This window comes from Diorhabda carinulata, chromosome X (assembly GCF_026250575.1).
Source record: "Diorhabda carinulata isolate Delta chromosome X, icDioCari1.1, whole genome shotgun sequence".
In the NCBI taxonomy this organism is placed as follows: Eukaryota; Metazoa; Arthropoda; class Insecta; order Coleoptera; family Chrysomelidae; genus Diorhabda; species Diorhabda carinulata.
The window spans coordinates 52,022,538-52,046,728 of NC_079472.1; the positions used below are offsets into that span (position 1 = coordinate 52,022,538).

The 24,191-nt window shown below is 32.7% G+C and overlaps 1 protein-coding gene across 8 annotated transcripts in view; it reads left to right on the plus strand.

Annotated features, from left to right (window-relative positions):
• The window catches only part of LOC130901866 (protein Fe65 homolog), a 95,654-nt gene that overhangs the window by 51,790 nt on the left and 19,673 nt on the right, over positions 1-24,191 (plus strand). For 4 of the 8 annotated variants that reach the window (XR_009060329.1, XR_009060330.1, XM_057813512.1 and 1 more), the window contains 6 exons: positions 3,786-4,047; positions 17,297-17,499; positions 17,816-18,041; positions 21,074-21,272; positions 21,367-21,494; positions 23,914-24,161. Coding sequence is in view for 6 of the 8 variants with exons in the window: in XM_057813512.1 (XP_057669495.1) it covers positions 3,786-4,047; positions 17,297-17,499; positions 17,816-18,041; positions 21,074-21,272; positions 21,367-21,494; positions 23,914-24,161 (1,266 nt within the window). In the remaining 2 variants the exon portion in view is untranslated. Of the gene's footprint in view, positions 1-3,509; positions 3,646-3,785; positions 4,048-9,797; positions 9,867-17,296; positions 17,500-17,815; positions 18,042-21,073; positions 21,273-21,366; positions 21,495-23,913; positions 24,162-24,191 lie in introns of those variants that run through there. The other 4 variants (XM_057813511.1, XM_057813509.1, XM_057813508.1 and 1 more) reach the window with 2 other exon arrangements.

Genomic DNA, 24,191 nt, shown 5'->3' on the forward strand with positions numbered 1-24,191 from the left:
TGAATAGTTTATTTGAAAATAAATTTAATAACAAGAATTTTTTTCAAGATTTCGGAAATGCAATGTTCAATTTAATCAATTATTTTTTTTTTCTAAAATAAGCATTAAAAACCGAATAAATCACATGGATCATATTAATAATACATAAATATAGTTAATTGCAAGTGGATTACGATTAATTTCAATTAGAGTGGTAATGGCGAGGCTATAATTAATACATTTTTTTCAAAAAAGAAAAAAAAGAAACCTTATTTTTGTTATAAATTAGTCAAATCTTCTGCAAAAGACTTTTGACAGTGCTCATTGTAGAGGTTTTTCTATGTGCTTTGAAAAAGATCTATTGAGTTTTTTTCAAAAATTTTATCAATTTCAAGTTATTTGATGTTTAAGGTTTTCAATTTCGGTGTTCCCCAAAAATAGACATCCTTCATGGAGCAATAACTCAGTTATAATAGAATTTACAGTAACTCTTAAAAACAAATCTGTTTGTTTTTTTAGTAGCTACTATATTATTAATGATTTTGCTGATAAAATGAAAACGTATTCAATGTTATTCATGAAAAGCGGTAAAAAGTGAGCAGTTTCATTCGTTAATAACTATAAAAGTATCAACTTAGATAAAAACGTCGTATTGTGAAAGTTGCTTAGAATTAATCAATCAATCGCCCTACGAGATTATTTTGATGAAATAAATTTTCATCTATAAGAAGCACCTTTCAGCACAGGGTAGATTTCGAAGAAGGTTATAAACACTACCTTACTACCTTCATACCGATTTTCAAGAAAATCGACTTTGATTATCAAAATTCTACGGGAAATCGGTTGGTACCTGACCTACAGTTTTATTCCTTTGATTTTCGAGACACAGTAGACTTAGAAATATGAGAAATTCTATCAGGATATCTATCATCAAACAAATCAGCTCTTCTTGTAACGATCTCTTTCTATATTTAAAATCAACAGTTATCAAAAAAGTTTCACGGTCACTTAGTTCTGTTTAAATTCAAAGATCTTGTAAAATCAAATCTGACAAAACAACTAAAATAAACTGGATTTACCAACTTAATTGTATCATTAGAACGAACGTTTTTAGAATTACAAATTTGAAATAAATGTAATTCGACAAAAACATCAAAATGGGTAAACATTGTTCGGCTTACAGCGATAATTACTTAGGTTTTTATTATTAATACTTACAATTGAATTTAATGTTTTTAAACCGTAATCCATAAGTCATAGGCCCACTATACCTTGTATTCGTGATTTGAGAAAAACCTTTCTAATTATAAATTCAGGGTTTAGAACTGAAAATACCAACCGAAGACGTCATATCTCAAAAAATGTGACATAGACAAAAAATCTACAAAATCCATAACATAGTATAAAAAAAAATTTATATCCGATAATTTTTCATAAGAGTCATAACACTGGTCTACATTTTTACGTAAGGGCGTATACGTTATATTTATTTTTATTGCTTTTATACCTAGAAATAACAATTAGACCAAAAAATTCTTCTGAATTTGTTTTCATGAGTATAAAATCAATGAAAGTACATAAAAAATCCACAAAGAGATGATTTATTGAAATATATCAAAAATCAAAAGTTTTAAACTGGAGTTAAGTAATTTCAAAATGATTTTTTCCACTTTTTTTGTCATGTTCGGTAGAAGTTTCTCTCATTAACCCCCAAATATATCCTCCCATCATGCTTTTAGTATATTGGCCTTGGTAACGTCTCTCAAATTCCATTATGTCTTGATGGAAGTGTTCCCCTTGTTCTTCCGAATAAGCCACCATATCATCTTCAACTTTATCTAGATGAGAATGTAACATATGCATTTTTAGAGACATTCTACATCCCATGATAGAAAAATTCGTGATCATATCAGCGATCAGTTCTTCTATGGTTTCCAAGAAAACTATCAACTACTGTCTTAAAACTGATCCAGACTTTTTTCTCTTTATTGCTGAGTAACTACAAAAATATCATAATTAATAATTTTTTATTTGAGGGACAACAAAGCTTCCAGCTTCAATTTTCGCATCTGAGAGCTTTGGAAAAAAACTTTTCAAATATTTGGAAGCTTTAAGCCCATGATTGAGAGCCTTTACATATTGTTTAATAAAACCCAATTTAATATGCAATGGTGGCATTAATATAGTTTTTAGATTGACAATTGCCTACCTGTTTGACACCCACTTGTATTCCATATTTTTAATTGTATTTTAATACTATCGTAATTTTCTTTGAGATGTACAGAATAAGTTAAGGGAATCAATGGAAATTTGTTCCCATTGTGTAGTAGAACAGCTTTCAGACTTTTAATTGAACTGTCATTAAAAACATGTAGATGTATGACATGGAATACCAATTTCTTCAAATAGATCTTTCACGTCATGGCAAAAACCGAGGCCATCTTCTTTACTGGAGAAACAAGGAAATTCTTCATTTTCTTTGACGGGATATTCGAATATCGGATTCCATTGTTTTAACCGCGATGCTAGTATTTCGGCCTTACTTTTTGAAAGATTTAAGTTTCTTATTAAGTCATTGAGATCTCAAAAGTTGATGAGGTGTGGTATTTTTGGTTCAGATTCAAAAACGAATTCAGAATGTACGGATACAGAGAACTTGGTGATTGAGGGCTGCCTTGAGAGAGTAGTTGCTTTTCCAACAATGACGAAGCAGGTACAGGATTTTCTTCTGTATGCGATATTGGAGCAGAAGTGGATGATAAGTCAGGATAAGTTGTATTCTTTGAATTATCACCTCTTAGTGGATACACAATACAAAAATAACAATCAGTGTAATGATTCGTCCAAATTTTCGTTACTGCAAACTTTATTGCTCTTTTCTCACCTCGGTACCAACCTACAATAAAACGTTACGTAACGTAAACCAAGTTCATGATATTATAAGATAGTCAATAGAATAAAAAAGAGAAAATGAACTTACTGTCATGATTGTATCTGCAAGAGTTACATGATACATGTGGAGCCTATTTTTGGCCTTGATATTTGACTGGTAGGTCAATGTAAGCTTGATATGCCTAGCAAATCTTTGAATTTGTACTTAAATCATACTTTTTCTCTCTCCCTTTGATAAATTGACCGCAAATATAACAAAACGAGTCAACATCTCGCTTACAATTTCTTGCAGCCATTTGGCACCAACTGTCGTACACAACGAGCGATGCAAGAAATACTGCTCACACGCCCTCTTAGTTCTCTTTCTACACCAATGGCGCGCGAAAACCGACATTGATCGGGCATAAAAATCAAACATTATCAAATCACTGTAAATTCTTAAAAAGCAAATATTTTTAAATTCTAATCAAATTTCTTTTTATGTATATGCTAAAATTTTTTTTGTTGACCCTTGTGATTAACCCACACATTAGATGTTCCTGTATACTGAAGGTGATAATAAAAACAAATGTGTAGATTCTAAATAAAATGTTTAACACCGTCACGTTATTTAATAGCCACACCTCGTGAATTAACATGATAAAATTACCCTACACATTTCAAATCGAACTCTCCAGATTTTTCCAATCCTTAGAGGCCAAGCATTGACTAAATTCTTAACAGGTTCGCTCGGAAATGTAAACAAACCTTCGGACCAGACTGGCACAAACGATGGTATTGATCCAAAATAAAAGTAAAATAAGTGTGGATTAAATATATTGATTGGTGCGCTAACATCGAACACGAGTTGATATCACTAGATCGTACATTACATGTCTTATATTGATTTAAATAAGTTATTAAATTTTTTCTAGAAAATGGCCTCTTAAGTTACGAAAATCCGAATTATCGACTGGGTCCCTCAACTCGTTTGGACGATGCTTTGAATTCAAACACAGAGAATATATATGAAGACATCTATCAGGAACTAGACGATATTTGTAACATGGGTCACGGAGGGAAGGGCTCTATTGCTACGAACGCCAGTAGAAAAGCTTACGCCGCTTTAGATATTACTTCAATGGGTGTAGATATTAATAAAGGACCTGTCACTCAGAATTATATGGACAATAGAAGGTAAGCTCGGAGATTTTTATTTTGTGATATATTTTAATGTCGTTTGTCCAGTCTTTTTGTTTTTTCATTGTTTCTCTCTGATACTAAAAGTGCTTCTTTCAAATGAAAGTACATTAAAAGTTTCAACCTCTCTTATAACAATAGGATATGGACAAGTTAATGAAAAAAACATAAATACGAGGTATATCCGTAAAGTAAGTTTCGTTTCGTTATATAAAACGTTTACAAATACAGAAAATATATTTATTGCACAAAAATCTGCAACGTTCAATTATTTTCTACATAGACTTCAAAACTTTGTAAGCAATTTCATAGCGTGACACAAATTTTTGTATGCCTTCTTCATAGAATATGTTTTAAGCCATCGGGTAACATGTTTTGTGTCTCATTATTATCGTTGAAGTGTTGACCACCAAGGAAAGATTTTCGGTATATAAAGAAATAAAAACTGCTGGGAGCGAAGTTCGGTCTGTACGGAGGATGATTAAACTCTTCCCAGCCAAATTCCTGTGGAAATTCTCTTGTGAAAAAAACAACACCTTTCGACAGTAATCCGTGTGCGGTGCACTTCATAGAATGGTAATAAACAAATGATTGTTTGATCTCGTGGTAAGAAATCAATCAGTAAAATGCCTTTTCGGTCCCAAAAAAAACGTTACACATGAGTTTTCGAGGTCTTAAGATTTACTTAGGCTCAACTTTTGTTGGGGTCGAGGTATGCCCCCATTCCATTTATTGCCGTTTATTATCTGGGGTGTCATCACCGTCTTCATTGTTTCAAAAACTGTAGTGAACTGTTCATTCGTTGTTTTGTGTACGAATTTTGGGTACCCAACGTGAGCAAAATTTTCGAAATTTCAGTTTTCCAGTAACTAGTGATCGTAAGATTTTCGGAATTCCATAGCAAGAGCACTAATTGTAAACTTCTGCTTAAACTTCTTTTCGATTGCGTGAACCAAATCATCAGTATCCAAAGAAGGCCGTCCGCGACGTTCATCATCGTGTATCCTTCATTGAACTGTCTGGCATATCTTTCAATCGTTGAATCATTTAAAGAATTTTGTCCGTAAGCAGATTTGGTTTAACTTTCTTTGTATTTAGAAAACGAATCACAAATCTGATTTCACAAGTGACGACATTTTCGATTAAGACTGACATCATAAAGAAGCAATACAAAGTACACGACAGCAACAGCGATTTGAAAATGGATTCAGAGTAATTGCCGCGCATGCTTGCAACTGTGATCGCAGCGCTGCGACTGATAGAAATAGAAACGAAACCTACATTATGGATATGCCTCGTACGATACTAAATAATATGAAGAATAAATTTAAAAATAATGATTATAAATGTTCGCAAACTCATCAACTGGAAGATGTCACTTTCTAATAAGAACTGTACGTTTAACTATCATATTTTACAATTACACTACACTGGATCTCCAAGGAGTGTGAGAAAAATAATTAGAAATAATAAGACTAGCAACACTGTGGTCGATCTGACAACGTTATTGTCATAGCATATTCTAAAGTTGTTTGTTTACCCTACCCTACAACTTACGCGTTATTTGTGACAGTGGTACGAGGGGAGTTTGACGAAAAACTAACCCTATGGTGATTATATTGTTAGTTTCTGTCATATGTCTAATGTCATATGCCAAAATTTTATATTAATTTGACATATGACATTTCAATACTTATATTGAGAAAAATATTTTTGTGTTGGCTAAATATTGAGGAAAAGAATTTTGAGCGTCAATTAAACATGATTTTATAAATGATAAAGCAGCTAATGAAATCGACGAAGAATTAATATTTTCTTGAAAGTGTTCCGTCACAAGGAATAATTTGTAATTAGTTCTCTGCTCCTAAAAGAAACCATCTGAAGATGAATAATGCCTAAAGTTCGGGACCGTCATTCACTGAAACTGCTCCAAAAATGGTTAATAAAATATGTGTCTTTCTGATTAACGATCCTAGAATAAAAGTAAGTAACTTAGCTAATGAAGAAAATATTTCGACCGAACGCTTATGCAATATTTGGCGTGAACGTTTACATATAAAAAAAATATCTGTAATGTGGGTGCTGTGATTGTAATATGCTGATCAAAGGCTCGTTCATAATTCAAAAGAATTTTTCTGCCGATTTGTCACAGTCAAAGAAACTTGGGCATATAATTATACCCTCCAGATAATACAGTCCATATTATGTACGTCATCCGAGGAACTTATTGCCAAAAAAACAAAAAAGCTGTTTTTCCAGCTAATGAGGTGATAACCACTGTTTTACGATTCCAAATATTTATTGATTTGTTAGAAAAAAAAACGGGAATTGCCCAATATTATGCTCATTTGCTGACACGCTTTAATACTAAATTAAAAAATGATCGCACTTGTTGAAAGAAAGAGTTTTGTTTGTTGAAATTATGTTGATTTCACAAAAATTGGAGCATCTGAATGCCTTTGGAAAAATCGCTTACCTACAGCACAGCGCTAGTTTTCCGCTCAATTCATTTTTAGGAAACCTTGAAAATGAACCTCGATCAGGCAGACCTCCATCTTTCGTTCAGCTTCATGATTCCGTGCTCATAAAATGTCTGATTCTTATCAGCAAAAAACTGAACCAGGTGCGATAGGAGGTCATCGTCATTTGTGAAAATTTGACCATTCAAAGAAATCTCCTTTCGAAAGTTCGAAATAAATGGTAATTAGATGGTGCCAGAAAAGAGCTGTATGAGGGACATGGCATCACCTCCCAGCCAAGCTCCAATAGTTTTCCATGAGTTGCCAAATAAATGTGAGGCTTTGCATTATTATGGTGGAAAACTAAACCTTTCCTATTTGACAATTCTGGTAGTTTTTCTTTGATTGCTTAATCCACTTTCATTCATTGTTGACAGTAAACATCAGAATTAATTGTTTGATTCCTTGGAAGCAGTTCAAAAAACACCTTTGTAATCCCACCAAACTGACGGAATCAACTTTTTTGTTGTTTTTCAGCTTTCCATGTTGTTTGTGCTGGTTCATCGAGTTTGCTCCATTATCGTTTGCGAAGTATGTTACTGTACAGGCACCATTTTTCATCACCACTGATAATCCTTTTAAAGAAAGGGTCGGTTCCATTTCGTTTAAGGTGCATATCGCAAATGTTCATCCTTTGTGTTAGATGAATTTCTTTCAATTCGTGAGATACCCAATTATCAAGCTTCTTAACTAGCCCAAGATATTTTAAGTGTTTTTCAATTGTGTACGATATATGTAGCCTCTTCGCAACCTCTCGAGCAGTTACATGATGATCCTCTTCAATTATGATTCGGTCAACGTCAACATCGGTAGTTAGCGCTGTTAAGTAATCAGCACCATAAACATTACATCATAAAATTTACCCACAACCCCACATCACCTCACAATTGAACAAAATGCTGATTTAAATCAATGCTGCATGTCTTATGTAGAACATCATTTTGGACATATGGTGATTATTAAGTTAAATAAGTTAAGATCCACACCATTTGAAGGCTTCCAGTAGTGGAACCGAGAATGGGACTAACAGGTCCGTCGGTTTATACTCAACATAAGCGAAGTACTTACATTGAATTGTTATTTAAAAAAAAACTTTGGTAGATGAAAACTCAGTATCGTTGCTTTTCTCACACACCTTGTAAGATAGTTTCTTCATTATTATATCAAATGTATGCCATTAACATGTTTTTGATATTTCAACTTATTAAAATTACGAAAGTATGAGAGAAAATAGAAAATATTTTTATATTTTTGTATACAGAGTGTTCCGGGACTAGATGCAAAAAATTCAGGAGTAGATGACGTGAAAATAATGCTGTGACCTAAAAAACATTTTCTCATGCGGCCCCTCGTTTCTGAGTTATAGAACTTAAAATTTGCGAAATCAGAACTCATATTTAAGTATATTTTCTAAATTATACATTTGAACATTATGAATTTTTAATAGATTATTACTTATGTGTGACGGAATAAATAATTCCACACTACTATCTAAAGGCCGGGGACGGCTCATGCCCAATGAATAATAATCAGTAACTTGTACAATATAAATATATCAAAAATGAATTTTTCAATCGGTTGTTCAACAAAAAGTTACTGTTTGTTTAACTCGATAAAATGTATGGTTTAGGAGATATGTAGAGTTTTAGATCACCGAGGAAACCGTTCGTCATAAAGAGACATTCTGAAGAAAATTGTCATAAATTGTAATTATTTATTGAAAATACTAATGAGAGGTATTTAAACACAATCAAACATTTCTAATTGAACTGCATTTGTTACATCATTTATGAAGTGGTCAGGGGTCCATCGTGAATGAACCAATTGTCTCTGCGAATGTTAAGAATAATATCACATAACATGGGTGGGAAATCGTTTTGGAGTAATTCTAATTATCGCTGACTATTCAGGTTATTATCCAAAAAATATGGACTTACTAAATTAATACCCACTATTCCCGTCGATAAAAAATCGTGTTGATTCTTTGTCTGATTGTACCGTTAGGATTTTCATCTGTCCACAAATGTAAATTATTTGAATTAATAGAACCGCCTTGTGTGTAACCAGCTTCATCAGTAAATAGTACGTTTCCAACAATTGCATTATCAACTCATTGTTTATCTATAAACCAACGAGCGTAAGTCAGTCTTGTTAGATAATCCTCTACTTCCAGGAGTTGCCTCTAGAGAATCCTACGAATAGTTGTCGTTGATACGTTAAATTGTACTGACATTTTGTGTACGCTAGTTGTGGAATCAGCATCAACTGTATCTAATGCATTTTGCTCTAAAGCTGGTATTTGTACAGTTCGTTGTAGACTTTCAAAACCTTTTTTAAATATGTAATAGAAACTAGTTTACTTGATTTATGTAGACAAACCTATTTCCCGCGAGCTGCGATTACAACCTAACAAAAGTTCTACAGTGGGGTACAATTCTGCCAGGAAAGCGTTTAGTATACAACCATCTGGCTTTTGACGAGTTACCAGAAGTCAAACCGTACATCAAATGCATGTCGGCATATTCATTTAAAGTAAATTCTACAATATTGAAACTTTAAATGCGATGTGATAATAATTGATGACAGATTTTGAAAAGATTGACAGTAAACTGACATAACAAATTAAGTCGCTTGTAATTTTTAATTGAATATGACAGTAGCCTAATAGATGAAAAATAATTATTAATCTCTTTCAAGTTTTTCCTTATGCCAGTCATATGATTTTCGATAGTATGTAGGACAATGTTTGTTTATTTTATCATTAATTCTCAAAGAAATGATTGTTTGTGTTTTATTATTTCCTGTAAGTAATTTCAATGAATAATTACAATTTATGATAATTTTCTTCAGAATGTCTCTTTATGGCGAACGGTTTCCTTGGCATGTACAATGATCTAAAAATCTACATATCTCTTAAACCATACATTTTATCGAGTTAAACAAAGAGTGCCTTTTTGTTAAAAAAACGATTGAAACACTCATTTTTGATATCTATAGATTGTACAAGTTCTCCTTGTAAAATTTAGAGATTTATAACTCAGAAACGAGGGGTTGTATGTGAAATTTTTTATGTCACAGCATTATTTTCAAGTCATCTACTTAATCCTGAAATTTTTCCATCAAATCTTAAAGAATAATCTCTAATTGGTCCAATTTTCAATAGTATCAGTTAGAAACGGTAATTATTTGAGAAATGTAAGAAATAGTAGTATATGTTATTTGTTGTAGGGGTAATGAATGGAATGGAAATTCTTTGTCTGATAAGGACTTGAGTGAAAGTTCTACTGTCTGGGAAAAGTATGTAATAGAATTTCTATACAGTATTGTATTGTTTCGCATACAGGAAAAGTAGGTGTGACATATCCATTGAATGTAATATCCAATCTTCCCATTTTCTAAATTTAAATATTTTATCTGATTTATTTATTGTTACCTATACTATTGAGGTACTCCATCCTTTACTTCCTACTAATTGCTTTCTTCTTTCTCCAGTTGTCATTATATTTTGCTCCTATACGTCTTTTAACAAAATTGTTATATATATATATATATATATATATATATATAAAAATTATTAAGGGAGGAGGGGAATGGAGGTCTGAAAGGAGACAAATAAAAATAATGTTGAGAGTAGGAAAAATGAAAAATCTAAGTATCATGCTTCACCTCTTTTAAAAGAAAATCAGCAAAAGTTGGACGTACAATTGGAATCTTAAGAAAAAATACAGAGGCAACTTGAAAATTACTATTAATAAAGAAGAAAAATAAAACTCCAAGCCAAAGTCTCAGACTTTCATCTTCTGTTTGTGATGATTTTTAGTAACCCGTATTGATCTTCAGTATCTTCTTATCACTTCAATCCCGGCACTATTAAATACAGTTACTAATAAAAATACAAGTATTTATATTCGTCCCGAAACAATAGGGTTTAATTTATTTGCAAAATATGGAAAAAGTGATCTTGAATGGAATAAGATTATTCGGCGTTTTGGGTATTTGATCGGTTGCGATAGCGATAGTTAACACCATGAATACCATAAATATACTGATTTTATTAGAACTAGGCATGGCGATCTGGAATCGATTAAACCAAGAATCAATTCCTCGAATCAAATAAATCGATTTCTTAAATCAATATGTTGTACTAAATCTAGTCCGTGTATCGATATTTCACCCTTGAAAATCGACCTCCGATTTTTTCTCTGTTGGTAAAAACCATGAAATTATTTACAGTTGGCTGAATGTACTTGTAATATTACGGTGAATGATTAAAAACTCACGAGCTTCCGATGCTTGCAAAAAGGAACTTTCTACATGTAATACACTTGCATTGGAAAGGGCTTAAACGAAGAAATTAAAAATTCAGACAGCATGTGCACTAAATTTTGATCTTATACTTTACTGGCAAAAACTCTATAGGTACATCACCATGTTCACTCAATAGTCATGATATATATGAGTATAGTGGGATCATTTTTTCATTTGCCGGAAACATCGCAATTGATGATTAGAACCGCTCGGATTCCAGTACTTGTTATTATCGAATTCGTGAACTATAAAATCCCAGATTTCACGGATAAGAGATTGTCATGGTATTTCTCATAAAATGGATTCATATTTACATTGTAAATTTTTTGGAAATCGATCTTTTAGACTTCAGACTCAATTTTTTATGAATCGATTCATGAGGTTGCGATTCGAATCGATTCAACAATCGATATTTTTTGGAAAGAATCGCCATCCCTAATAAGGGCGTGGAACTAGTAAACTATCTAGATATATAGATCGAAATAGGGCGTACTAGAGGTGGCCCTTCCAAATTGAAGCGCTGTGGCAAATTAATGCCTATAAATTTGTCCATAAATCCTTCAAACAGTGATATTCCATGCTTGTTTTGTGAAATATTTTGGTAACGAAAGACTTTTTTCACGGCGAAAAAAGTTAACATTTACGCATCAATAGAGATGTAGAGATTTCACAGGTGTACAAAAATGACAGTTTTATGAGAAAACAACAAATTGTATTTCGTGTTACATAATCGCTAGAGAAAAACTGGTCACAGAGCTACAACTTCCTATTAACCTGCTGAAAACTCTTTTCATATTTCAACTTCAAGGGCAACGTTTCAAGAAATCTCTTCAAATGGTGCAATATCTAAACAGAAATTGAAAGCAATAATGGAATTGTTAATAGTAATTTATTCCTTGTTCCAAAAGTCTTGAAAACCTTTGTTCTGCTACAGTAATGACTAACAACCTTACTTGGTTGCTCCAAACTTAAAATTTAATAATTGTCGAAACACAATTAATATCAATAATTATTATAAATAGGTACTACATATATGAAATGATTCACTTGATTAGAGATTTGTTGCATTATCATAGAAAAAAATTGTGCTGAATTCGCATGAAAATCTCTTTTCATGCACGTGTTAATACTCAAAAACTCGCTTTTCCGTACTTACTAAATAAATAACTATTTTCACCAAGATCAAGATTGTTAAAATTCATTTAGTCGTTCAGTATGTAATTTGTTGCAGACGCTCGTAAAAAGAATTCGACTAGAGCGCCATCTGAAATAAATGTAGCGTCAGATGTAAAGAGTGTCAAACATCAAAGCTAAACTTTGCTTGGCATGTTTTCTGGGTATCATTATGGTGAATCAGTTTGAATAATTGATTTATAAAAATCGATTAATGTACTGAAAAAAGTTATATTAGTAACTGTTTACTCGTGTTCTGAAAAGGGTAATAATGCATTATTCACAGTTCACTTGAAATAAAATTATTATTTTTTGAATGAAGCCTAAAATCAATGACTGATTACTTCATATTTTTTTGCCTTGTGTGTAACGCTCTATAGCATTACAACTATTTCAAATGGCGTTATAATCTAAAGATGCAATTTCATGGTGAAGCTCAACGCAGGCTTACAGCGTCTAATGAGTTCATGTGGTATAATTCCAACTTGAGCATCATCTAATATTAACGCAACGCCAAAACTAAATATTGTTTAGCTTTTGAAATCGGGTATTGTAGCAAAAAACCTCAACCCGTATCATCAACTGTTAATTGTTCTTCATAGTGCAAGGTATATATTTTATCAATAACTTCAACGATATTACATATATTCATCAATTAGAATAATTCACCTATTTAAGCTAAGAATTTATTCAAACAATTATTGAATAAATTATATATTGACGGAAGTGTATATTTTATTATTTTTTTCAGCGTTTTCAGGCTTGACGCTCTTATATTAGACTGCATTCCAGTCGAAAATATATCACGTGACCTCATTTGACGCTCTAATCCAGCGTCGAGCTTCACCATGAAATTGCACTTAAATTCTTACCACCGCATTAGACGCTCGAGCTCAGCGCCGAGCGTCAACATGAAATTGCAACTTTAGAGGTACAGATGCTTATTTTATAAAAACCTCTCACCATCTTATTGAACAAAAATTCTCTACTACTACTCAGTGGAAATCTAATATATTTTCCACGGTATTCGTGGGTGCTTGGGAGCAAAGCTTTTTTTACCGCAAGTCTACAAAAAATAGTTTCTAAGGTATAATTCTTTGCATTATTATTTGATCACCCTATACAAATTTGAATCAGACATATCCACAATAATTCAACAATAACAGATGGTCAAAGAGATTGGAGAAATGCAGAAATGTGAATGGAAGGAAGATGTACTGCGAATCTAAATAATTCGATCCAATCAATATCAACGAAATTTCGATTGTCTTTTACCAGCTCTAGTTTCCAAAGAATTTTTTATGTTATACGAGGGCTGCTACTTAAGTTTTGAGATATGGCAACACTGATGAGATTCTATAAAATATGACATTGCCATCATAAAGTTTGACATTTCTAATGGTGAACGTACTCAGAACGTGTTGTCATACGAGTGCTATCTGAGTTGTTTACAGATACTTGATACACAAATTAAATTGTCGTGCGATGATTTTCTATGACTTTTGACAGGAATTAAAACAACTGCAGTGTGTCGATCAACTCTCTTCGATTTTTGGTAATGAAGCGCCATCTCCAGTCACCGTGTTTTGTTGGTTTTCCGAATTCAATCGTCGTCGTACTTCGCTACAGAATTAATTTCGTGAATGACTTCCAAAATCTACTGTTATGCCAGAAAAAAAGGATGCTGTGCGTAAACTGATATTGCAAGATCATTGGCTGTCAAAAAAATTCACTCGCGTTGGATACCGATAAATTAACAATCGCTCAAAAAAGCTCGTGTCGATTAGTGCAAAAAAATGCTGAAAAAATTCAATCGCGGTGCTTCAGAAGACGTCAATAAGATCGTCACAGGCGACGAGTCATGGATCTATGCATATGAACCCTAAACTGAACAACAATCGAGCGTATGGGTCTTTCTAGACGATCCAAATCCAACAAAAGTTGTTCGCGCATGTAGCACTTCGAAACAAATGGTCGCCTGGTCAATTCTGAATGGTACACCAGTATTTGCTGGTCGGAAGTGTGCGAAAAAATCAGGGAAACCAATCGAAGAAGACGAATCATTCTCCACCACGACAATCAGCTTCAAGAAAAATATTCTCACAGATCAAAAATTAATTGCGAGGTCAAAGTTTTTCTACACCTGAAGAGCGTTTTGGAGGTACCTCAATCGGAATGGAAATTGGTTAAAGCGAATGCAGAAGTGGATTGTTCTTAATGGAGAACATTTTGAACATCAATAAAGCCATATCCGATGTACAGTACAGGCAAATTAGGCGGTTTTGAGCTAAAACCTTAAATCAAATTGGACGGCTTTGATTTTCTAGATTCTGCGGAGTTATGGGATACTGAATAAGTCTAGCAACTCTTAACAAAATTACGGGCACGGATTTTCAAAATTTTGGGACTAATAACTCAAAAAAAATTTGAAACGCGAATAACTCGAAAACTATGAGGAAATCGAAAAAAAATGCAGAGTACAAAATTCTACAAATCCCAAGTATTTGTTCCTAACCTGGAAATTTTTCACCTTAAAAACCGGAGCCAAAACTGTAGAGCACAAAATGAGTACCCACATTTTTGTGAAAGAGAAACTATTAAGAAGTCTGTGAATATTGAAATAATAATCAACCGAGAACGAAGATAGTGTTCATGACGCGTTTTTCAAAAGTTAGATCATTTGAAACCAAGAAGTAGTTCATGTGTGTTATATACATGAAAATATTGATAATAACACGAACGACAAATATCTCGTTTACTTGTTTAAGTGGCCAGTGAGGAAATAGATCCATTGAAACTTTAAGTGCTCCAGCTCGCAAGATTTCCAAAAATTTCCTGAGTAGAAAATTATAGTAGTTTGCCCGAGTAAAGAATAGAGATCTTAACCATCATGATGCATTTTGATTTTCCAAGAGTTGGAGCAGTTTCCATGTGCGCCTGGAACGTAAATTGGCTTGAATTCGCATTGTCGGGAATTCGCGAACGGATGCTCTGACTTTCGGCGTAGAGGGAGATTTTTGAGTTACAAATTCCAAAATTTCTAAAACTCGTGCCCGTAATTTTGTTAAAAGTTGCTAGGCTTATTTAATAACCGAAAACCTCTGAGAATCTATAAAATCAGAAGCGCCCAATTTAATTTCGGTTTTAATCCTATTTCACCTGTACTAATTTTAAATATTTGTTTTGATTTGTCTATCGCAAAACCTCGTATTTGGTGTATCCAATGATTTATTTTCTAATATATCATCTATTCTCATTGTTTATAAAATTAATAGTACTTCATAATCTACAGAAATTACAGTTCTTCGAAGGAATACCGCTTTTATTTATTATTGTTTGGTGAGTTATGTTATTGTCTTGTGCATTCGCTTTCTTATATTTTTGATACACAATTGGTCGCAACTTGAAACAAACTACTATTCGATATAATATGAATAAATAACCATTTAAATGGATATTATTTTCCAATTATACTTAATATTTAATCCATTGTGAGTTTTAGTCATTAAATTAGATATTAGATAATCTCTACATAGATTATAAAATCGATATCCTGCTTTTCCTGTATCTATTATTTTTTTTATAGACCATAAATTGGGATGTCCTTCAACATATTTAATGAAAACCCAATGGGTTACCACAATACAAACTAAACATTGATTGACTGCAATTGGTATATTTTGAATTTCATTTATTATGATTGATATTAAGAGGATATAGCAATGTGAATATTTGTTACTCCGATAAAGATCAAAATCATCTAAATAAACTATTAAGTACTTGCAATCATGTAGTACTATGAATATAGAACAATAAGCTTTGGAAAAAATTATTTTTCAGCTACAACTAACTGTAATGTCAGCTACCTTTACAACATTTAGTTCTCCTAGATAATTCTTGGTAATTAATTTTCTGATTACTTATACGAGGATGGTCCCAGAAGTACCTGGCCCAATAATGAAAACACAGAAATTTTGGAAACAAATATATATTTATATGCATGCATGAAGTAGCAATTCAAACTTTTGTTCATTAATTTTGACCATTGCAATAACGGATGTGTGAGCTGGTGCATGGTCTTTCTTCTTAGCCAAATGCGGCCATTTTTGCTTCATTACTTGCAATAAGTTCGCATAATATTCGCCATTGATAGTTTTTCCTTTTTCAAGTTGGTCAATGAGAATTATTCCACGCGAATCCCAAAAAACCGACGCCGTGACCTTACCTGCAGATGGAACGGTGTTTGCTTTCTTTAGATCCGGTTCTTCCCTTTCAGTCCATTGTTTTGACGATTCTCTTGTTTCGGGTATGAAGTGATGGGCCCACGTTTCATCCATGGCTATGAAACAGCGCAAAAATTCGGCTTTATTTCTGTGAAACATTGCTAAACACTCGATGGAAACATCTTCACGACGCTGGTTTTGTTCTATTGTGCGCACAGCTTTCTCATGTCCTAATTTTCAGTTAATATACGATGCTATACACTTTTTTAAACGCCTAATATGTCTGCTGGCTCGCGCACTTCCAGTGGACAATCTCCATTACCGCTTTGTGGATTTATTTAGTCGTTACCTCATTTGATCGACCACTGAGTTGCTGGTCTCGTTTAAACTCTTCTACCAAATATTTTACTAATAATAACGAAGGAACATATTTCAGATTTTATATTCGTTGGGCTAATGCCTTTCAAATAAAATTATTCTATCACATAACGATGAACAAATTCATTGAAAACGTTTATTATTGATGGCTGCGAAACAAATACTAAACAACGTCTTCAAACCTGAAACATATGCTGTATATATTGTAACTTTTCTAATACAATGGTATTTTTTAAGCAACTACCGCCATCTCAGTCCAGGTACATCCGGTACCATCCTCGTAAGTTTTTACTAAACAAATTCAAACCACACGACTAGGAATTTGGAGCCCTAGTATTAATGGGTTTCAAACTTAATTTATTTAGTTTGTTTTTAATCTTCTCTGGACTTAATTGTTGTTATATTCTTCAAATGAATTTTATTAGACTAAGGAATGCTCTCCTTTCAAAGAAATACATTTTTTTATAAATATAATGTTTAGAGTCCAATAATCTGAATTTAAAATAGTGATCCCAGTTTAGGTTACTGCACCATTTCCGTATGTCATGTCCACACACCATTAGTAGATTAGTATAATTATGTTAATTACAAAATTTTTTCATTATTATCAACATTTTCATCCTATTGAACTGTTTATTATTTTAGCTTGTTCGATAAAACTGTTATGACCAAGGAAGACGAAAACGGTATTCAACATATTGTAGGTAGTATAACGAATGATTTGTATGCAGTACCAATGAGAAAATGTCCTAAAAGTCTAGACCAAATAGATAAACTTAATTCACCAGATCCAGAAAAAGAATGGGATAGTCAGAATGAGTTGCCTCCTGGTTGGGAAAAACACGAAGGTAATGCAAACCAAAACATTTTTTTATTTTATAATCAGTAATCTTGTAATTTGGAATGCGTTTCAAACTTCCTTAGCCATTTACGTTTTCTAATATGTAGAGAATTTTCATAAAAGAGTTAACATCAAAATCAAAAATCGACTATTCTTTGTTTCATTGCAATCATCCCATTTTTTCTTGAGTTATATCTTATTATAATAATTTGATAAAAAAATTAGGAATGCAGTTTTTTATCCAAATATTCCCTTGAAGCCTAAAAAGGCAACATGTATTTGTATTTAGTATTGACTGACACATATTCATTTCAATATTTTAGATAACGACGGTCCGTATTATTGGCACATAAAGAGTGGCACTATTCAGAGGGAAATCCCGATTATAGAAAATCATAAATTAGAAAAATCGAATTCAAAATTGAACCTTAAAGAGAGTGCTCTAATATCATCTTTCGAAAATAACTTATCAGTTACTAGAAGCTGCACTAGTTCCGCTTTAAATTTAGAAAGTGACGATAGGAAAAGAAAAGAAGAAATAGCTTTAAAGTAAGTGCTTATATTCATAAATAAGAATTTATTAGTTATTTAAATTTAAAATATTATCATGCTTAGAAGTCGAGATTTCAAGCGCCAAAAACTTACAGCATGAGGTACAAACCCAAGTAACTAATGTCTCATAAATCTCTGTGGAACCTCAAATGAAAAACGAATATACGAGGATATATTGAAAAATTCTTAGCCTACTATAGAACCAAACAAAATTACAATGTCAAAATATTTTATTACTCAACATATTCTCTTAATTGGATACATTTATTACAGCGAACCTGCAACGTCTCTAGATCTTTCAAAAAAAAATATTTCTTCTTGCTCTGCAAACCAGACCTCCACAGTTTTTATTAACTCCTCGTTGGAAGAAAATTTACGACCTTTTAAACTTTTTTTAAGTTAAGGAAAGAGATGTTAGTCGGACGGAGCCAAATGTAGTTAATAAGGGGCGTGTTCTAATAATTCAAACCCTAAATCACGAATTTTTTGCATGAGATTTGTGAGCAGGGGCGTTGTTCTGCAAAAACAAAACACCTTTGGATAGTTTTCCGCGTCTTTCATCTTTGATTTTTTCCTGTAGAGTGGTCAGTAATGTCGAATAGTAATCTCCAGTTATTGTTCTACCCTTATCCAAATAATCAAACATGGCAATCCCAAAAAAATAAAGCAAGAACTTTTCCAGCAGATTTCTGGACACAAAACTTTTTATGTCTTGGAGAACCAGAGTGTCGCCATTCTATCAATTGTTGCTTTCTTTCTGGATCGTAGAAATGTACCCAAGTAACAATTCGGTTTAAGAAGTCTACATCGTTTTCAAATCGAGCACAGATGGGACGCGATACTTCTACCCTTGCACCCTTTTGGTCAACATTCAAACATTTGTTGTTGTTTTGAAGCAAATTTTCTCATGTCCAAATGGACGGGAACTATATAATGAACGCGTTCGTATGAAATATTCAGTGCTTCAAATATCCATTTTAGCCCAATTCGACGGTCTGATAAAATCATGTAATGAACTGCATCGATATTTTTGGGAACTGACACAGAAAATGGCCTTCTCGATCGGTCATTATCTTCAATAAAAAATTTACCTCTTTTGAGGCTTGCAGTCCAATTTTTCACGGCCGCATACGAAGGAAATTGATCACCAAGGGTATTAAGCAAATCTTCGTAAATCTGCTTACCTCTTAACCCTTTTAAATATACGTACTTGATGATGGCTCGCTTATTGCGTAACTCTGGTTTACTTTTTTGACGTCCATCTTTACACTAACACTTCTAATGTTATTATTCGTTGCTATGGTAACGCAATATTTTTTTTATGCATGGAACTGGTCTAGGTTAACTAGATATCAATACATCCTCTTATGTCCACCGATAGGAAAGTCCGCATATACAAAACAGTCTTAAAACTTTTACTTACATATGCAAGGGAAAATCGAGCGAACACAACAAAAACGAAGAACATGATAAGTAAGGGCAGCAAAGATGAAAATATTGAGAACCGTTAAAGGAGTGCGCCTAAGAGATCAAATAAAAAGCAAAGTTATAAGAGAAGATCTGAGACAACTATATTGGAGTGACCACGTTGACAGAATGATGAAAGATCAATGGGCTAAATGGGCAAAGTGTCCCCTGATTTATAAGTGTCAATTTAAACCGTGAAATCCAAATTTTAGTTCGTTTTTGTAAGAAACGCCTCAATTGAATTTCCAATAACCGAACGTATGTTCATGAAATTGCAGAAAAGATTTATTCCTTCGTGACCAACTCCTGATAGTCGCATTACAAATACAAACCGGCGATTAACATGCATTCTCAATCGTTTTTCACACTCACACGATAGAATAATTTTAAAACCTAAGCCTCGGAAACTGGATTGCGAAACAGATATATCACTTACACAAGTTTTGCATATTACCATTCAAAGAAAATGCAGCGAGTACAGAAACAAACTCTAAAATGCAATACGCGAAATTCAAAGCGATGGAAGGAAACGTCCATTTTCCTGCTATTTTGAAGTTTTTCCGCCGAATGTAAATGCTGTTTCATTTTGGGTGGTAAAACGGTTTCCACTAAACTTTCTTTTTTACTACGACTAGGATGAATATTTCCACTCGTACTTCCTTTCGATCCACTCATTATGAAAAGAAATATAGTTGTTGCGCTCTTGGAAGTTAAACCAATAGTAAAATAACTTTGCTAGAATATTCAATAAATATAGACATTCCTTTTCAAGGATGTAGAAACTTGTCTAAACGTATATGTGTATAAAAGGGTTCCAGGTATCTATCCATCTGTACACAATGGGCGCAGACACAGACTGCCAACTCAGCGCTCCAAATAGCTCCTTCTTCAAACTACCGTATCTTTAAAACAACCTCGAATTCTTAAACATTACTCTATTACCCTATTATAGACATGTTAAGAATTTGCAATTTATGAAAAACAAATTGATATTTTGAGCCCATCACATGAAATGACCCACTTAAAATCCTTGTTTTATTTAAAAATATTTTTTATTCCTAAATTTTTGTCCCAAAACCTATAGCTGCAGTGAAAAAATAATAAAACACCATAATTTATAATGTTTTTTAATAAATTGAGTGAAAAGCAGTGAAGATGTAAAATGTAAGACGATTCATAATAAATTCTCAAAAGTAAGGGTGTCTAATTTCACCCCCGTATAATGTAACAGGAATATTGAAAAAATAACTGTGTGAACAGAATTTCAGGCTTCTAGCATAAATGATATTTTAGAAAAAAATTCAATCTCAATTTTAGTCACCACCACCTTTTAAGGATGATGTCTAGGGAAGGGGTGGGCTGAGGAAATTTGTTATAGGAAAGATCCATCTTAATTTTATACGAGTAATCACCTCCCGAATTTTGTCGCATGAATTTAGAAACACCATGTAAAAACACGTGTCATTCAGTTTGAGTGTGGTAGCATTAAATTGCGGTGGCAGTACCTCAATTGGAAGTTGTTAAAAGTATAATTGGTCATACATATGTTTATTCTACTATAGGAGAAGGAGTTTTCCTTCAAAACCCGACCAAGATTGCAAAGAACGTCCTATAAGATTTGCAGTAAGATCTCTGGGATGGGTAGAAATATCAGAGGATGATCTAACTCCGGAACGAAGCAGTAAAGCTGTAAATAAGTGTATTGTTGATCTGTCCTTAGGAAGGAATGATCTGTTGGATGTTGTAGGAAGATGGGGTGATGTAAGTATCATTTTTTAAATACGTCTAATTAAAGAAAAATGTCAAGATTCATTGAATATATTTTATTAATCAAACTGCTATTCTCTTTTTTAAGGGTAAAGATTTATTTATGGATTTGGATGAAGGATCATTGAAATTGTTTGATCCGGAAAATCTAACTGTGTTAAACACGCAACCAATTCATACCATAAGAGTTTGGGGTGTAGGAAGAGACAATGGAAGGTAGGTAGTAATAGTTTAAAATGTTTAAAAGTAACTTATACTTTCCATTTTATGCTGCGATGGGAAAAATAGAGAAAGGTAAATCTTTTGAAAATATAATTTTTCTTTTTAACTTCAATAATACTAAATAATCAATTTTTCGGGAATATTTTATCAGAACTGCTTTTTATCCATAATATTTATCCAACTTTCTTCGTGTATTGATTTCCAATTTCGCATAAATACTTAATTTCTATGTCAAGACTTGAATCAAATGAAAAATCCATAAAAAGATGGATCATTTAGTGGTAATTAATTGAACTACTCTTCTAAGACTGTTTCTACATTTCATTTACAGATGATGTATTATTTTTATAAATATTTTAATAAATGTTTATAAAAAGTGTGATTGCCTTGCAATTATGACTTCCCACCTAGAGGTAGATGACTCAATTCTCAAGAAAATGCATTTTCTAATATTTTCCATTTCCTTTTAAACCGATCAGCTATCAAATCTTTGAAAATAATCGTGCAGGTTCGTAAATTCAATTTACAATATACTTTTATACCCGGAAATCAGTTATATACCAAATTTCGAAATCAGTTGTCAACTATCATTGTCAATTTTTTTATAATAAAAAAATCACTATTGGCTTATTACAACTGACTTGATACTAATTAGTGATAATTAAATGAAAGTTGAAAACCTTGGATTAAAGGTTAGGCTCCATTCATTATATCTTATATCTGCGTAGTATGAAATACGTCTCCGAAATTGTTCGAGACCACGCGGTCTCTTCATTCCCTTCGCCGATTTCTCGCCTATCTCACTACTCTTGAATATCACATATTTTCCTTATTTCATCATTTCTCTTCTGGTCAAATAATGTGTGTTCCGCTATTGATCTCAGCATTCGTATTTCAGTAGTTCTTAAAAACCGCTTAGTTATGGTGTTCTTTGCTCTGGTCCCTTTCTTGAAAAGAATAATCACTATTAATGAAAAATGGTACCTGTACAGTAACATAGCTCTAAAACGATCACGGAGCAAACACGATGAACCAGCACAAACCACATCTAAAGCTGAAAAACAACAAAAAAAAACTCTTGCAGTCAGTTTGGTGGGAAAGCAAAGGTGTTGTATTTTTGAGCTGTATCCAAGGAACCAAACGATTACTTCTGATGTTTAGTGTCAACAATTAATGAAAGGATAAAACAATCAAATAAAAACGGCCAGAATTGTCAAATCGGAAAGGTTTAGTGTTTCACCATGATAATGCAAAGCAACACAAATCTTTGGCAACTCTGGGAAACTATTGTACCTTGACTGGGAAGTGATTCCACATCCCCTATACAGCACTAATTTTTCACCATCTGATTACCATTTATTTCGAGACTTGCAGAATTTTTTGATGAGCAAACTTTCACAAATGACGATGACCTCAATCGCACCAGGTTCAGTTTTTTGATGATAAGGTCCAGAAATTTTATGAGCGGAAACATGTAGCTGAAAGAAAGATGGAAAAGTCATTGAGCAAAATGGAAAATATATAATTGATTAAAAACTATTCTTTGTTAGAAAGAAATATTTTATTTTATACTACGAAACCGAAATTACTTTTCCGCCAACCCAATACATTTGTAGCGGCAATTATCACAATTTACATTTCTAAGGATTTTGCGGACGTTTGTCTTTGGTATTAATATACGACAAACATAATTTTTTTGAAACTTGTTCCTGTCACGTTTTGTTTCTTCAGTAATGTTTATTACCCATCTGTGTTTTTCTGTAACTTGTGTGGCATTTAGAATACGAGTAGGTTCATTTGTTATTCAAGTGGTAGGCACTGCTATTACGAGAATTACTAGCAAACTGAGTTGTGTATAATGTATGGTTATCTTGATGATTCAAGAGTCACGTCCTGAACAAATTAAGATATTAACACGAAACAATGACTAAGTCCACTTATTATTTTCTCCTGTACATGTTTGTACAAAATTATAAGCATTAGGTACCTACAATGTTTTTAGACTTGTTAATTTTTTTCTTGAACATAATATTAAATTCCAATTATGAGCATTAAAGACTAAACATCTAGAATTATGAACTTGTCACTTTCTTTTGTATACCGATGATATGAAGAACTAAGTTTTTTGGGCAAAATAAAAATATCTGGTGCTGCAAATGTTGAAAGGATATTTAATTGTGCATATAAATCAAGAAAAAATTATTAATGTTCTTGATTTTAGGTCTCTTCTGTTCCAAGAACATTTAGATGCATTAATATATCAAAAGGTCTAAGAAATAAGAAATTAAAGAAAAATTTATTGTGATTATACAATTTGATATTCCCTTGAATTATTTAGATACTAAGAAATAATATATATCTACGTCATTATGCTCTTAATTTGTTTCACTCAATCCATTTTTGAACATTTTAGGGATTTTGCATACGTAGCTAGAGATAGGACCACTCGCAAGCACATGTGCCACGTATTTAGATGCGACATGCCAGCTAGAACAATTGCAAATACTCTTAGGGACATATGCAAAAAAATTATGATAGAAAGAAGTTTGCAACAGAATTTAGGAAAGGCTATTGATGTTAATGGAAAATCTTTAGCGACTCGACCAAATAACTTACCAACAGAACACAGACGTCCAGCTAGAAATTCACAAATCTTTGTTTGTATGTATATTTTTCTCTAATTTAATTATC